Source organism: Mirounga angustirostris, unplaced genomic scaffold (assembly GCF_029215605.1).
Source record: "Mirounga angustirostris isolate CCGP_5_RB_7025 unplaced genomic scaffold, mMirAng1.0.hap1 SCAF_6, whole genome shotgun sequence".
Taxonomy (NCBI): domain Eukaryota; kingdom Metazoa; phylum Chordata; class Mammalia; order Carnivora; family Phocidae; genus Mirounga; species Mirounga angustirostris.
In genome coordinates, this window is record NW_026991714.1 from 23,634,122 (window position 1) to 23,651,879 (window position 17,758).

General features: G+C 35.6%; 1 protein-coding gene across 1 annotated transcript in view; it reads right to left on the reverse strand.

Annotated features, from left to right (window-relative positions):
• Positions 1-17,758, reverse strand: part of KCNT2 (potassium sodium-activated channel subfamily T member 2) — a 224,905-nt gene that overhangs the window by 36,543 nt on the left and 170,604 nt on the right. Inside the window, exons 17-18 of the mRNA XM_045876372.3 lie at positions 16,186-16,320; positions 7,525-7,636 (exon numbers count right to left, since the gene is read on the reverse strand). Coding sequence (XP_045732328.3) covers positions 7,525-7,636; positions 16,186-16,320 — 247 coding nt within the window. The remainder of the gene's footprint in view (positions 1-7,524; positions 7,637-16,185; positions 16,321-17,758) is intronic.

Below are 17,758 nucleotides of genomic sequence, written 5' to 3' on the forward strand. Positions count from 1 at the left end.
TCGCTGAAAAGAGATGAAGAATTAGAACCAACTAAACTGTGTGCAGAAGCAGTTGGCAGTCCCCATTGGGGGAAATTTTGGAACAGAAAAGGTTAGAAAACAACCTTGACATAATAATTAGAGGAGAAAATCCACACTGTTTGACTAGGTTATCGGTGTAGACGTGATGTTTTGAGGGGTACTTGAAAAAAGAGTTTGCTTTACCTTCATTAAGAATAAAAGCATCATTCAAGAGACTAGTTTTAAGTAAGGAAGCCTATGAGTTTAAGGGTAATATCTAAATATACCCAAGTCCTTGGAAGATAAACAAAGGGTGCATACATTTCTTGTGGAAGTTTTATGACATGAAGGGCTGTCGATGAAAATTATGTCATGATTTTGAAAAACTAACAGGAGTTCAAATGAATGACTCATTGCTAAGTCTAGACTATTTTTTGGTTTTCAGACTACTTCCAAAGGATCGTTGCATATGTTTTGTTCCTAAAAAACTGATTAAGGGGGCGCCTGGGTGGCTCAGTCAGTTAGGTATCTGACTCTTGATTTAGGCTCGGGTCATGATCTCAGGGTCAGGGGATCGAGCCCCACACTGGTTCATAGACAGTCATCTTCTCCCTGGGTCCTCACATGGTGGAGGAGCTCTTTGGGGTCTCTTTTATAAAAGCACTAATCCCACTCATGAGGGCTCCACCCTCATGACCTACTCACCTCCCAAAGGCCCACACCATCACATCAGGGCCTAGGTTTCAATATATGAATTTTGGGGAGGGACACAAACATTCAGCCTATGGCAACTTTGGACATATTTATGAAATCATAATACTATGCACATTCTTAAGAGATAAATTTACATATTAAAATAATTATCCACATAAATAACATTTTATCACTCCTCTAGAGTGGATCAGGTAGTGCTTTTCCATATTTAAAGGAAATAGAAACTAATATCAGTATTCTCTTCAAATTCTTTCTGGACAGCCATGGGAAAAGGTAAATATTTTCTTAAAAACGGGATAAAAAAATTTCCTAATGAATCAAAGCCAGTGTAGGCAGATGGCACCAAACTCCATTCAGCCATTCTAATACTATGATTATGAATAAAAGGTAGTCCAACTTGTTTGGACAGAAAAAAAAAGTAAGGTCAAGTGTTTTTGTTTGTTCCTATATATCTATGCCTCCCATCAAATTATAAATTCCATGTATTTATTCTGTTGGTAACCTCTAGCACTGAGCAAGGTATTTGGCTCATAACAGGTGCTCGGTAAATATTTATTGGTTTGAATTTAAACTGAGAATATATAGAATTTGCTACTTGTTTACACAGCGAATATATTAAAAAATAAATCTGAGAGTCTCACTTATTTCTCCCAGATGCAATCTCCAATTTTTATCATTTTGCTCTGTCATTGACTACAAAGTGATATGATTTACAGACATGACTCTTTGCATTCTGACACCAATTCTTTGACACCAACTGGATGTCCTACAATTCAATTCAATTATGACACTACCCAGAGTTGGCACAGACCCCACAGGTTAAGGGGCTCAGTCCCACAAGATGACTCCCATTTCAGACACCAGCCACAAGTCCCAGATGTCTCCAAGACAACTGTACTTCTGTCCAGACTGCTATAAACTTGGGGCTTCCCACAACTCCCTCAGTTTTGATAATTTGCTAGAATGTTCACAGAACTCATGAAAATGCTATACTTAATGATTATCATTTTATTTATAAAGAATGAAAATAAATGGCAGATAAAAGGTACATAGGTCAAGTCTGAAAGGATCCTGGGCACAGTAGCTTCTGTCTCCATGAAGTCAGGATGCACCACTTTCCTGGTGCATCATTATGTTCACCTACCAGGGAGTTCTCCAGGTCTTTTTTTTTTCAGAGTTCTTATCAGTTTCATTATGTAGACATGATTAATTAAATCATTGGCCACATGATTAAACTCACGTCCAGCCCCTCTGCTGTCCCTGGAGGTTTGAAAGGTGATGAAGACGTTAAAGTTTCAATGTTCTAATCACGTGGTTACTTTTTCTGGCTCTCATCTTGAAGCTACCCAAAGGATCCTCCATGAGTTGCTGCCTTAGCATAAAATCAGGTACAGTTGAAAGATTGAATAACAAAAGACACTCCTATTACTCATAAATTCCAGGGGTTTTTGAAGCTCTGTGTCAGGAACCAGGGACAAAGACCAAATATATATATCACACTATTCATCTCACTTTTCATTACTTTGCTTCTTACATCAGTGTGTAATTACCATATGATAGCTCAAGTGTAATTATGATCATTATTGGGGAATGGTGATAGTTCAAAAGCAATTTTTTAAAGCAAATTGTGCCATAAGCATGAATAAAAGACATTTTTATAAAATGCATCAAAACAAGAGATGAAGTAAGTCTTTATAGGGAAATGAGATGAAAAAGTCTCTTTTTCCTACTGATGTCCTCCTCTTCTCTGTTTTTTATTACCTGTCACATTTTCCATGTCCACTTAGCTCATACACTGTGTTTCTGATGCCTGCTACACCTATTTTTTTAGAGGAAGTGTCAATGACCCAACATAACCAATGACCGAACATGGGAAGTACTTTTGGGAAAACAATGGTGGTGATGGGAATATCCAAGACAAAAAAGGATAATATAAAACAAAACAACTCAAGAACAAAAGTGCACAACAACAAAGGGAAAATGCAAGCTAAAGCTCAGATGTTCAGAAAATGTTTTGACAAATTTCATAAATTTGTGGTATATTGCACGTGACAGAGAATGTGGACTGTCTACCAAAATCCATTGCCCTATTCTTCATAGGCATATGACTGGACTACATTTCCTAGTCCCCCTTGAAGTTAGGTGTGGCCAAAGGATTGAGTTCTCGCCAATGGCATATTAGTGGAAGTCTGTGTGTCACTCCCAGACCTGATCCATAAAAACTTCCATCTGTTTACTATTGGTGTGTATATACTGTTATTTGCTGCCTTTAGTTGTACATTTCAAGAAGACAGTAGCTCAAGCAAGAATTATTTTCAAGTAGAGACTAAAAATAAACAGGGAGCTCAGAGATTAGGAGCCTCTAATATTTAAAAATTGTGCACTTCTGGGGCGCCTGGGTGGCTCAGTTGGTTAAGCGACTGCCTTCAGCTCAGGTCATGATCCTGGAGTGCTGGGATCGAGTCCCGCATTGGGCTCCCTGCTCAGCGGGGAGTCTGCTTCTCCCTCTGACCCTACCCCTCTCAAGCTCTCTCTCTCTCTCATTCTCTCTCTCAAATAAATAAATAAAATCTTTAAAAAAAAATAAAAATAAAAAAAATAAAAATTGTGCACTTCTAAATGCCAACAGGAGAGAAAACTGAAACAAGGCACTGAACAACAAGGTCCAACCCAGCACTATTGTCTTAATAACCTCAAAGGTAGCTTCCAAAGAGATAGAGAGATGCATGGGTTAAGAAGGCAAACAAATAAAGAACTTAAAAATTATATTTAAGAAGGAACTTTGGGGATCATCTGGTCATAAAAATTTATGGAAGTAAGTATACCAGAAGTTTATCAAGTTTTGAAAGAAATTAGCAGACTCCTCTAAGAAATCTTTAGACTTTAAAAGTTTAGGGGAAAAATGCTTTCATAAGCTTAAAAATTTTTAGATTTTTTTCAAACTTGCATACGCAATAAGCAGGATAAAAATTCACACAGGCTGCAGGAAGTATGTACTCCCAAAGTGACATGGATTAAAAACAGCTCAGGAAGAAGCTTGAGGTGACACAAAGGTCACATAAAACAACAGACAAGGGAATTCCTCGAGACAGCAAATCTAAAAAAATAATCAAGGAATAATCAAGGAATTTCCTTTTCACAAGAACAGACAGGGGTCCTCAACAATCATTCATTCATTGCTCACATCATTGTCACAGACCAGTGATCCTTCTGTGCTCTCAGTTCTCTCCTTTTCCTAATGAAATTTATTATTGTGGATATTCTTCAGTGAGTGGTCTCTTCCAGAGAGTTCTTACAGATAATCACTTCCAATACCAGTGGCAACGAGTGTTCTATTAGAATTCAAGGTCTACCAGGAAACCACCCAAACATAATCATCATACAAGTAAACCAGCCAGGGTCAATGCAATCTAATCTTCCACACTCGTTCTAACAAATTCTAGCACTTCTTAAGTTTAAATGAAAACAACTTAGTGTCAAAAAAGTGTGTCAAGCAGCCGAGCTGTTGTTTGTTTTGTAATTCAAAACCTTGATTATGTTTCTAAAGGTGAAGGCTTTATCTATGAAGGTGAAAATGCATCTAATTATAGATAGAATAAAAGGATATTCATAAATACGTTTGAAAGATTAAAAACCTACCTATTCCTCAGCCAATAATAACTTTGGAATATTATTCAATACCAGAAATAAAGATCAATTTCCCAAGCCTAAAAATATCTCCTTGTATCCAGACTACAAATACAGAAAGATAATTACTAAGTTAGCTGTATTTGTATCAGATAAAAAGCACTGATTGGAAATGAACAGTTACTATATCATTGATGGCACATATGTTAGTTTATTAGGGCTGCCACAACAAAGTACCACAGACTGGGTAGTTTGAATAGCAGAAATTTATTGTGTCAGAGTTCTGGAGGCTGGAAATCTGAAATCAAGGGGTCAGCAGCATTGGTTGCTTCTGAGGGCTGTAAGCGAAGGATTTGTTCCAGGCTGCTCTCCTTGGCTTGTGGATGGCTGTCTTCTCCCTGTTTCTCTTCACATAGTCTTCCCTTTATCTGTGTCTGTTTCTGTATCCAAATTTACCGTCTTTATAAGAATGCCAGTTGTATTGGATTAGGGCCCACATCAATGGCCTTCTTTAATCTAATTACCTCTATAAAAACCCTATCTTCAAATAAGATCACATTCAGAGGTACTAGAGACTAAGACTCCAACACATCTTTTTTGGGGGGAGGAATACCATTTAAGCCATTAACAGCACTAAAGTCTAAAAAGTTTCTATGTGACAAAATCCCTATTTCAATGGATAAAATGGTAAGAACTGAATTGAAAAGAATTTTCTATGGCTTTATAACCTCCAAACCAACTGGTTTCAATTCCAAGTACCCAAGCCCCTCTACTCCTTAATAATTAGAGAATATACTGAATTCCTTTACTCTTTTAAGGAAATATCTAGTATATGTAAGAGTAAATACAAATCTAAAAAATAAATGAATTTCCCTGATGCCAAAAGAGAAGAAAACTCCCTTCTTCCTCTTCTTTTTCCTAGAGCATTTCCTTTAGAAAACTTATGAATGTAAATCCTTTTTATGTCGCTTTCAGAGGGATGCAAACCTTTTGAAAACCTGAATAATCTCTAGCCAGTTTTGTATCTCAGTGAAGTCTTTCTTGGAAGCCTTGGGACTATCTTTCTGAAATGCGAGCATAAAGCATCCTGTCTTTCTGTCTTTTGGGGATGTTAGTCTAGGTATCTGGCTGGAAGTTGTAACTTCTTGCTTGTTGCAAAGATACAAGAAGTTTTATTTTTCCTTTACATTAAGACAATTAACATGTATGCAAGTGATGGTATTTGCCTAGCTATATAAAAGAGTGAGATGCCTTTCTATTTTTGTAATCTCTTTAGTGGATTTCTTAAGATGTATATCACAGTCTGGTTTAATGCTTATTCAAGTAAAATTTTCCTACATTTGTGAAGAGGATTTCTAGGTTGGTAGAAGACTTTATTTTTAATTAATTCCCAACAAGGGACTTAATCTCATATTGTTCTTCTTTTTCCTTAATGCAATAGACACACAATAATATAGACATACACACTCAACACTATTGAAAACATCTTCCACAATTATGACCTTGAAACATCCACTCACTTGGCGTAAAATTGAATACACAGAATGGAATATTTATTAGTGACATCCACAGTAATTTATAATTATGTTTGTAGTACCATTTATTTGAATACTGATTATATGCCAAAACCGGGCTAAATGTTTTGGATAGATCATGTGGTGTAATCTTTGCAATAACCTTATTATTTAGCTATCACCACTATTACTAGAGAAGAATCCCAAAGCTATCAATGTGTAAATAATTTAGCCAGGTTCCATTCCTAGAAAGTAGTAGAGAAATGGGCCCATCTGACTCCAGAGCCTATACTCTTCATCACTAGGTAATCCTAGTTTGCAGCAAAGGAGACCCATCAGATACCATGTCAGCACTGATTCCAGCTGGATTCCTGATAACTGGGTTTGCTTGCAGGTGCTGAGCCAATCTAGCCATGCTTGCCACCCTTTCCATGTTGTTAAAGCCGTGGGGCATAATGGAAGTTTTCTGTCCTGAACATAACGTCCTTAAGATTCTCTTACTGCACTGACTTGATAGCTGTATAATCTTGGAAAAGTTATTTTACCTGTCTTACACTCAGGTTCCTCTTCTGAAGGCAGTGCCTAACAGCACCTTAACTATGACTACAAAGGAACCATGGGAAGGCTCTGCTAACAACATATGTGACCGGCTCTGACTGAAGATGGAAATCAACAAACCAGAGTGCAGTAATGGCCCTTGTTCAGCAATATGTCTCCTAGCAATTAGGACAATGTTGAGCATAACAGGTAATCAAAATCACATGAAAAAATGAACTAACCAAACAACAATAACAAATGTAAGGCATCGTTTTCTGTACGTTTTATATTGTCATAAACAATAAAGATGGCATAGATTTAACACATTTTCACATGAATAAGATTGAATCTTATTGATTTCTCTTACATCAGATTCTTCCAGTATACTAATATCAAGTAAACGCTGGATGCAAAATCCCATTTATAGCCACACTGAGGCTAGACATTAAGAATGGAAACCACACCTTTCTGGCCATATAACATGACTTTAGAATCCTACTTTGTCCATTCACATTACCTTGTTCCCTTCCCAAACCTAATCAAACCCCCATTCCAAAGACCCTCATTAAATAAGATTTCCTAGACTCAAGAAACTTTGACTTTGCTTCCCCAGTTCTGAAGCATTGCCAAAGCTCTCCTGAGGTGATGGTCTCCCTTAAATAAGTAAGCAGTTAACTCAGCTTTGTCTCAGATTGTGTTGGTGACATTTGGGAAGCTAACTTTCAACAAAGCCTACAACTTTTCTAGGGCCTTAAGGATTATTTTAAACTGCAAAGCCCTCTATAAACACAGATTTCTTGATATAGCACTCATGATATTAACAATATAACTGACATTATAAGTGAGCATATGCATTCTTGTTGCATTTAGCTCTTTCATAGATCATGCTTTCGATTTATAATAAATGACAAGAGAACAAGATATTTTCATTATGTTCACTTGTGATACAAATGGTTCAAATCCATCAATTCACATTAAGAAATTGTAAACTAAGATTTTAGATCCAAAATAAGAATTCAAAACAGCATTTTTATTTTTACTACCTCATAGCATTTCTTTCTACAATAGGAATTTCAGAGTTACTCCTTCAGGAGAAATAGTTAAATGCAACTTCCTTAATATGAAGTCTTACCTTTTCCAGTTTTGAAAGAGCAAGAGAGTAACAGTCTTTGGCTCTGAATTGCATGAATCTCATGTTGGCTGGGTGAGTAAGTTCTGTGATAATACTGAGACTGGAAAACAACCTACGTTAAAAACAAACAAACAAAAAATTTGCATTACACTAACAGCAGCAGGCATTGCCACATAAACTGTCCGTACAATGCAAGAAAAATGGAACACTATTTTCCAAAGAATATTTTAACCAACATTTTAGCACTAGAAGAAAAATAAATTTAGTAATTTGGCTTTTATTAGACATTTCTCTCTACAATTATGAAATGGCATAGAAGAGAAACTCATGAAGCTGATATAAGAAGCTACAAGGTGACTTTGTGGATAATGTTAAAATAGAAATTTGTAAGATGAATATGCTGATTGACAAAGATATCATGTGATGAGCTTATTGTCCATAATATGAGTTCTTTGATCTTCTAAGATTCCCTATTCTCAAAGTATGCAATTTTAAATGTCAAATCTTGCTACCATGAACTTCTGAGAAGAGAAAATAGTTCAGCTGAAATAACATTTCATTATAATGAATTGAGGCCAAGGCTCAATTGATAGTGTTATTCTAAAGGATCCTGAGTTTTAACCCCATAGCTTTGCATTAACTTTCTTCCTATTCACCTCCTTCCCCCAAAACACACACAAACACACACACACACGTGCACACATACACACATGATAGTAGTTGTCAGATCATAACTTCATTATTGTTATTTTTACTTACTGAAGGCAATATTTAATATCTAAGTTAACAAGTCATTTTCAAGTATTTGTGATTGGACAGCTCTGGTCTCCAGGACATAAAAAGAAGTATAAAGTGAAACTCTTGCCTTTAAATTAGACCCTACTACCTACAGAGAACTACAAAAATTTATAAATTATAAGGCTGTACATATTTTTCTAGGGGTGATAAATATGGCTGCCTGAGTCTTCACAGATTATGTAGCATTAAGACACCAGTGAATGGATAGCTTATGAGAAGCATCTAGGACAGTGCTGAGATATAAGGCTAGAAAAGTAATTTGTGAGAAAAACATAGTTGCAAACCGACAAAAATTTATTTCATCTTTTGGGAAATTTTCATCTTCTCTGAGAAATACAGATTTTTATCTTTCATAGATATTATTATTCTAATTTTGTATGCATTTATGATTACTTGGATGATATAATCCTTTTCTAACACATTATATCACATTATATATATAGCTATATATTTGAGGTTGGAGTAAGAGTGAGTGGTAATATGACGGAGTGACCTGGTCATTGTACTTAAATGACTTAGAGAGTGGAAATTAGATAGAACCAAAAAAAGTGCATATGATGTACCATTTCTGTTCTGTATAAATGAATCTGTACCATTGTTATTTTAAACTGAGAAAGTGAATGCATTTATCTAAGTCTGCCATCTAGTGAAAATCTGTAACTAAAAATACATAAATAATGAAATGTTTTATTGCATTGCCTTTTATATCTACAAAGTATTACTTACATTCAATTATAATACATTTATAAATTTGGTTCTGAAATAGATTTAATTATATATCTTTAAAATACTAAACTATAAATCTATTTCTGGGCCTTAACATGGCTTAAAACACATTCTGAATATAAGACATTCTAGAAATAAAATGACATAAAAAGTCTATCTTCCCCAGGTATGAGGATAATAATAAAGCAATATTATAGTTGAAAAATGATATAGTTTTTTCTATTTAAAACTTTTCTACAATTAATTTATGTTCTGATTGAGAGATGTAAGTATCATTGTGGAGATGTGCAAAATCTCTATGGAATAGTTCTCTGCCTGAATTAATTTATTCAAAAAGTATTTTTGACAGACATTCCCAGGTATGCTAACCAATACAGAGATGAAAAACACACTATATACTCTATTTCCCAGACTACTGGGAGAACTCTGAGACTAGCTGCAATTACATATTCAAGCAAAACAAACATAAGTACATACAAATCTGGGAAATGTTTACAATATTTTAATAAAAATACTGAGCTAGTGTGCTACACTATAAGTTTTGATCTGTTGTGGTGGCTGGGAATGATGTTTCTGAGTAATGGGGGGTATACATTAATATATAGGTACACACATACACTTAGATACATGAAACACTAGTTTTAGACTACAACTGACTATCAACACGAAAATAAATATGAATATATTTTTTTACAAATACTTTTTAAACACTTTAGGTCTGAGTCCAAGTTAGTAATAAATGAGACTATAATAAATATCAGATATCTCCTGTATTTAAATCTATCCATGTAAACCAATCAAAATAATAAAAAATATTTGTATACTATATAAAGGAATCATTCTTGTATTTATACATATTCATTATCAATATTTTCAATTATGTCATTTTCCATGTGTATAGGTATGTTATTTCCTCAATGAGACTATGACTACTTGTGCCAAGCTGAAGACAATATTCCCTTTTTTATTTTTTATTTTTTTAGCTTGCCATTTATGCTCTTAGCGTCCTGGAGATGCAAGTCTTCTAAATGAGCAGCTCTCCCCACTCTTACTTTTCCCCCAAACCACTTTTCACACTGTAGCTAAAACAATATTTTAAAACTCTATTCCTGTCATGAAGATCAACTTGTTACAAAGCTCTGCAAAGCCATCACCTCAGAGCCTTTGGCTAGGCTGCCCCCATGTGGAATGCTCTCCTCTTCTCTCTGCCCACTTTGTCTATCTTGCAGAAACAGATTATCAATTTCTCAGGGAGGTGTTCCTTGATCCACTGGATGAGATCATATATTCTTGTTGTCTGGATCTATATAACATTCTACTTTTTTTTTCAGTAGTTGCCACACTTCTCATTCTCCAGTTAAAATTTTTTTTTAAAGATTTTATTTATTTCCTTGACAGAGAGAGACAGTGAGAGAGGGAACACAAGCAGGGGAGTGGGAGAGGGAGAAGCAGGCTGATGCGGGGCTCGATCCCAGGACCCTGGGATCATGACCTGAGCCGAAGGCAGACGCTTAATGAATGAGCCCAGGCACCCCTCTCCAGTTAAATTTTTAAATGACTTGTTTAATATGTTCCCAGCGTAGACTATCAGCAACCCAAGGCCAGGAAGCCTTAATCACTCCTGATCACTATGTCTGCCTTCAGCACCACGGCAGCCATAGAGATAGCATCCTGTATAGTCCCCAAACTTACTAGATGCCCCATCATACCACGTGAATAAATCACAACTGCAGGTGTTTGTAGAGGTCCTCCTGACCTATACGGGGTTAATGCGGGAATTTCTCCGTTCCAAACAGATCACAGATCCATGACTTGACTGAATGTTTCCACTGATAGAGCACTAGTTATCTTAGCAGTTTGATCAGCTAAATTTTAGGGGGGGGAAAGCAAAAACAAAAATATCTTCATATTAAAACAAAATCAGCCCAAGGGACTTTTGAACTAAGTCACTTCTAGACTTTTACAATGCAGATAAATCAATGCTAAATAAATTAAATAAAGAGACCATTAGACTGAGGAGGTCCTAATACTTTAGCAGGCTACTTAAGCAAGCCAACATCTCAGCCTGTAAATGCCTCAAGGCTAAGAAATCAAAACCAAAGACAACCAATCACAGTCAACTAGGCTTTCTCAAATAATACAACCTCTTAAGCTGTTGCCAAATAATTTCCTTGCTTTGCTTCTGCCTCTTCTCTGTAAGTCCCTCACTCCTGTCCTTGGAGTGTTTCTAACCACTTCCTATCTGGCACTGCCAAATTTGAACTGATTTTTACTCAGATAAACTCTTAAAATTTTTAATATGCCTTAGTTTGTCTCTTAACATTAACAAGTATTTACATTTGTACCCATTCTGTATTAAACTAATGTTTAACTATCCTGTGTGCTCTCTAGAAAAATATCTGCTTCTCAACTTCTAGAGAAAGTTTTCTCATCTTCCTTTTCCTGAAGCAGACTTAGGCCGTTGGTTGGAATCAGCCATTTTTTTCCTATATAGGATAGAATGAGCCAGTAAGTTGTCTTCAATGTTGCTTTTTTCCCCCGTTAAATGAGAATAATGAGAGATGCCGTTGACATGCCAAACATTCCCAAAGTAGAGCACTTTGATAGTCCGACGTGGCCATTTTGAAGCAATTGTTTTTAGTTCAAGGCATATTTTGGCATGGTTGTTTAAATTTAGTTTAGATATTAACACTTGTTCAAAAAATTGTAAAAACAGGCAATATTTTCAAATATACCAAGTACTTCTTAGGTAAAAGTTTAGCAAGAGAAACTTAAATTTTAAAGTGAGGACCTGCTTTTCTTTCAATTTGGAAAATTGCACAAACTTCAGGAGTGCTCATCAAATTTTTGAGCGTTGAAACTTTGTATGCCAAGCTCTATACTCTGGATCTGGAAAATGAAATGCTTCCTGAGTGGATTCTCTGGAAGAAACATGCAGGGGCCAAGCCAGCAAATCCATAATTGCCACACTGGATAAAGACACACTGAACTGTATAGTCCAGTTTTCAATTATAAAACTACATTTACGTTATAAACGCAATTCCAGATGAAAAGGAATTCTCCCCATGCTCCCAACTCTCCTCTAACTCTTCCTAAACCCCACCCCCAACCCCACCCCCAAACATATTGCTAGTGGATTAATGAGATTCTCCTATTTTTGCCTTTGGTCTTTTGGGACTGAGTACCTCTGAGAGGTTCTTGGACAATCTGGAAAGAATAAAGGCCTGCCAAGGGAAGCTGTATGTCCTAGTTAAGCAGGGGTTCAAGTGATCAGTTTGAGCCTCTGAATAACAACAAATTTAACTTTATTCCAGACTGGCCAAACAGGTGATACTAATTACATCAATAACTCGTGAATTAGAGCACCGTTACTTTCATTTCATACTTGAATTCCATCTCGTTCTTGTCTCCTGGGCTCTGATACAAGCACAGATTGAAGATTTTTCTAACATATTCCTTAGGTCGTTTCAAAAGCTGAAAATGTAAAAGTGAAAATGCCCCCACAGCAAAATGGAATGTCAAAATACTCAAGTTAAAATGGCGTGGGCCCAAAGAGCTACACGGTCCTTTACAAACGCTAAAATAAAATGTAGCATTCGTCCCATACAGAGCAACAGCATAAGGTCATCTTAAGTTGCTGAATGCGTACAGATGCCAAGCAGATTAGAATTTGGTTCTCCTCTGAGGAAATTAATGCTGTTCATGAAGATATAAGGACTAGCTGAGATATTTTAGAGATAAAATTATTGAAATAAATTTCTAGGCCCAAGACAGAGCTTCTCCTGCTGGGTTGCCATGTCAGCAAACCAAAACTTAGATAACTTTTGTGTCTCTGTGATAAAATTAATTTGCATATCAGGACCCACAGAACGGAGGCTGCCTCAGTGCCCCAGCCCACATCACAAATCTAAACTTAAGTCACATGTATTTACAGTAAATACCTATTAAGGAAACCTAATATACACTAATCTCAATCCTCGAATCAGCTTTAGCTAGCTCAGCTTATGCTAAAAAACAGGACCTGCTAGTCTGACCAGGAAATGCCTGACCTCCTAGCCCATCATGCTGTTTACACGGTGCCTCTTCTAACATTCTATAAATCTTGCTCTTGCCCAAAATCTCTCCAGAAAAGTGTTCCACCTTGTGAAGCACTGTACTTCTCCAATCCACAGGTTGTTTTCCCTTGAATAAAGGCTATCAAGCTCGTTACTAAATCGTTTTAGTTTTGTCATTTGATACCCGTAAATGCTCCACTTGACCAGAAACAAGGTATACCTAGTCAGCCAATCCCCAAATGCCAAGCCAACTCTGGACTCTACACTTATTTCTTTGTTCCTTGTGCCTTACTCATTTTCTGTTTTTCTCTTTCTTGTTCCTTGTTCTTTATCCTATGGAGTCTTACCCTTTAATCCTAAATAGCCTGGTATCCAACCACTGTGACTAGATTTCTGGTTGCCTATTGTTCACTTATGAGGATAACTGGATTCTACCTCTGGAATTAGTCATCTGTCTGTAAGGAATTTCATGCAGGGTAGTGGGCAGAGAACCTGAAAGAAAACTAGGAGTGGAGGAAGGGAGAATGGGAAAGAGAGTTGAGATTGGTATTAGTCCACAGCAGATAATCAGTAATTATCTGTTTAGGGTTTCAGCTAAGGAGTGATTATAATGATTGATCTTGGAACTTAATCTGGTAAGGAGGGAAGAAAAGCTCTCAGGTGACTAAGGACAGTGAAAATGTATTTGAACCAGTGGATAGTAGGTTCCAGTGGAGACACAGGACTGTTAAGAATTGGGGGTATTAGAAGAAATGAAGTAGAAAATAAACAGTAGTACTCATAGACCTGAATGAAATTGAGACGATGGTGGGGATTATTGGTACTTCAAGGGAAAGGCTGTGACCAGAACAGGTGGCTATAAGGTAAGATATTGAAAGTATCGTCTACATAGAATTGTTGAAATCATCAAGAATGATGGTAGATACAGGGTTGTCAAGAGTCACAGTGAATCAAGAACCAAAATCTTCAAGGAATGTGGGAATGTGACCTCAAAAGTGGTAACTGACTGCACCTATAAAATGAAATGACCAAATCTGCATGATTTTGGTCATTTGTCCATATAAATAACATTTCGTACATCATGGGGCTCTATCAGTGTCTTACTTTTTTATTTTATTATGTAAGACTAGTCTAGTTTAGCATGCATTGACCAGCAGCTTAAGGACTACTCTATTTAAAAGTTTCATAGAATTTTTTTTTTCCTGAAAAATATTGTTATGTACTTAGTGAAATGATGATAATGCCACCACACATGTATCTGCTCTTAGTTGGTCAGTTAGTTTTAAAAGATTAGAGCCTTTGCACCTTTCAGTAAGATGGGGATTTATTATTATTTATTTATTATTATCTTGAAATCAAAATAACTCATTCATAGACTATATAATAAAAGCCAAATCAAATCAATTTAAACTTTATACCATAATAAAAAATAAACCATAATAGAAATAATTTCCTGGTAAGTTGAAAATTAAAATGGTATGTTTAATCAAACAGACCAAGGATCCTCTCTTGTTAAAAATGTAACTAGCTTTGTCATGCATGGAACCAAAAAGTATGATTTCACTTTGTTCACTGGCTATAAATCTCATCCCTCTGAATTAATTTTCCACTTATAACTTCTTTTTTCATTCTCTAGAGAAAAAAAATTACTTACATGTCTGTCATATTTTAAACATGTGCTATGTGACCTTTAAATGTACTATTTCATTTAGTTCAATAACTAGTTAGCTATATTCTAAATGAATTGCCACATTACAGTAACTTTAGAGGGTACATTTTTCTTCTTCTGGAATAAGAGGTTCTCACGCAAGTTCAGAGTAAATTTTCCAGATGCTGTGACAGATTATTCACCTACTTAATTTCTGGTCCTTACATTAACACCGCAAGAAGGGTTAATTATTTTCCACATGCATTTTATAGATGAGGGAAACTGAATTTCTATGAGGTTAAGAAACATACTTAAAGTCACATAGTGTCTGCTGGAACCTCGGGGATAGAGGTTCCAGATGAAGTTTGTTGCTATACTGTTCCAAAGTCTGGTTTTTCTATTCTGTCACATGAAAGTGATCATGATAGTGCTAATAATTAGTCACTAACATTCATTGAGTAACTGAAAATGACCAGCCATGTGCTACAGCATTATATATTTTTAAATCCCAAACAACCTTGTGATTAAGACATTGAGGTTTAGAGAAGGAAAGTAATTTGCCTAAAATCATATAATAAATAATCAACTTAAGTGGTACTCACATCTAAGCCTTCTCTTCTGAATTCTGAACTCAAACAACAAACTGATAATTACCCTCAATATATGCTTTGCTACAATATGAAAGTATAAAGGTGAAGCAAGGGAAGATGATGAAGGAGTTCAGATTGTTTTATTTACTTCCATAATTTGGTAGCTCAGATATTTTCTTTAGACTCCCACAAAACTCAGAAAACTAAAATAATGATCTTTTAGATATTTGCATTTTAAAATGATTTCAGAAAGAACCATTTCAAGTGACAGAGATGTCTTCATTTATAGGTAATTTTGACTTTGCTTATAACATGGACTTTTCTCTGGTTTTCATTCTTACCCAAAGATAAGCATAATGGAAATTCCTATCTCAGTAAGTTTAATAAATGAAAGACAGGAAAATAGTGAGGATAAGGTCATGACTTGGTTCTGAACATGGGTAAATTATCTGTTCACAGTCTTACAATATTTCATTCTTAGTAATCCAGATTGTAAATGCATACTTTTGGCCACTGCCAGGCATAAAACCAAAATTAGATCATGCATGGTCTCTCATAAATCTTGACTGCAACTGCACAGGATTTAGAATTTGTTATTGTTAAACTATATCAGAAAACAGATTTGTTATTCTATTTATTTTTAAAAGAATGACCCTGAGTTAAAAATTAACCATACGGTGCCAGTATTGGAGGCTAAATAAGCACTTGTTTTAGGATCAAATGAATGAATATAACTTCAGCGTAAGTGTCTCATGTTCATTTCTTATATACAGAGTCAGAGTCAAATATTTCACCAATATTTAGTAGTAAGTAAGCCACAGGGCTGAGTTACTGAGACATTTACCTGAAAAGGGTCTGCACATTTACAATCGTTTTGGCGTCTGCCATGTAGTCTTCCTCCGCACTCATGGTACTCTCCTTGTCCACAACCACCATGTTGGCAGCAAAAGTCACTCCACACCTGAGTAAATCATCTAGGCTTTGATAAAAATCAACAGAGAAGAATGGACTTTCAATAAATCACCATACTAGGATCAGTGCTTGCTTACCCACTGGACTTTGTATAGGCTGCCCTTAGAGACGGCTTTCACACAGTTTGCCCTGGCAGATAGATGTCGATGGGAATTAAAATACAGTATTCCCTACTGACATGAAATAATTTGTATTTTTGAGCTGTTCATGTTTCATTAGATCTCAACCATTTCAAAGCATTATGCGTTAAGAATTTTTATTTAATATTTACTAATTATATAACTAAACCATGAAAAACACCCATTTTGCAATCAAATAGAGTTAAAGCATGTTAGAACTGTGTTTTTATGGTTAGAACACTACTTCAAAGACATGACATTTATATATATTTTTAATCCTTATGATACTTTTGGTAAAAGTAGAAATGAGTACTTATATTAATTTAGATGGTCTAGCCCAACAAAGAAATATTAAACTGTGGTTTATTTTTAAATGTGTATTATTTCTTTGTGTAAAGCTATGTGTTAAAGATTGGTTCTACACAGCCACGAGCATGAAAAATATATAAATATCAGCTGTATTCAAACTTACCATTCAGTCAGCCTAAAGTTTTTTGAGCCAGTGATTTAATAACCTCATTTCTTTGATTGCGTGAAATAACTGCTAAACCAGGATAGAAGTTCCTATGAATTATAATAGTCTTCTCCCTTATCACCGATAAACACTATCGTTCTCCCATCGAATTAAAAGAAAATGTTGCCATTAAAGCTGAAACAAAGAAACCACTATCTCCCTGACTCTGCTTCATAAAACTAGAAAAATATAACTGAATCAGATAAAGGAGACTAAACTTGAAGGAGTGTAAGAATGTCCTAAGTACAGAGTTGACTGAAGACAGAGAATTGGGCTAATTGATGCCCACATGTTCTGATTTAAAATAGGAAGTGGAGAACTTAAAGAAAAGTAGTTCTTTTAGATTCTTAAATTGCAGGCCAGTTCCCTGAGGATCTTTTTCCAAGCATATGATTGGCTGAACTAGCCACATCAAGTGAGAGAGTATTACCAAAGCTCTGAGTCCAAGATCCCCAGGAGTAGTCCAGAAAAATATATATATATTTTGCTTGACTCAGGAATAATGTTCTGTGGCAGAGATTTTATGGCTAGAACTGTGGAAACAGAATGTTATACCAAATAAATTTCCTATGATGAGCGGGGCCAGGGCCATAATTTCCAATTAATACGATGATCAAGTTTAATCCCTGGAAATACTTTATTAGGATGCTTCTTTTAACTTGGAAATTCATAATTGTTCATATATCAAAATACATTTTTAAAAAGAAGTAGGTGGAAAATTAATGTGATATGGTCCCTTATGGGCCATAAAAATGATGCCCAAGTCATATGCCTTTGATCCACCTTACTATAATTTTAAATCACTTTCTATT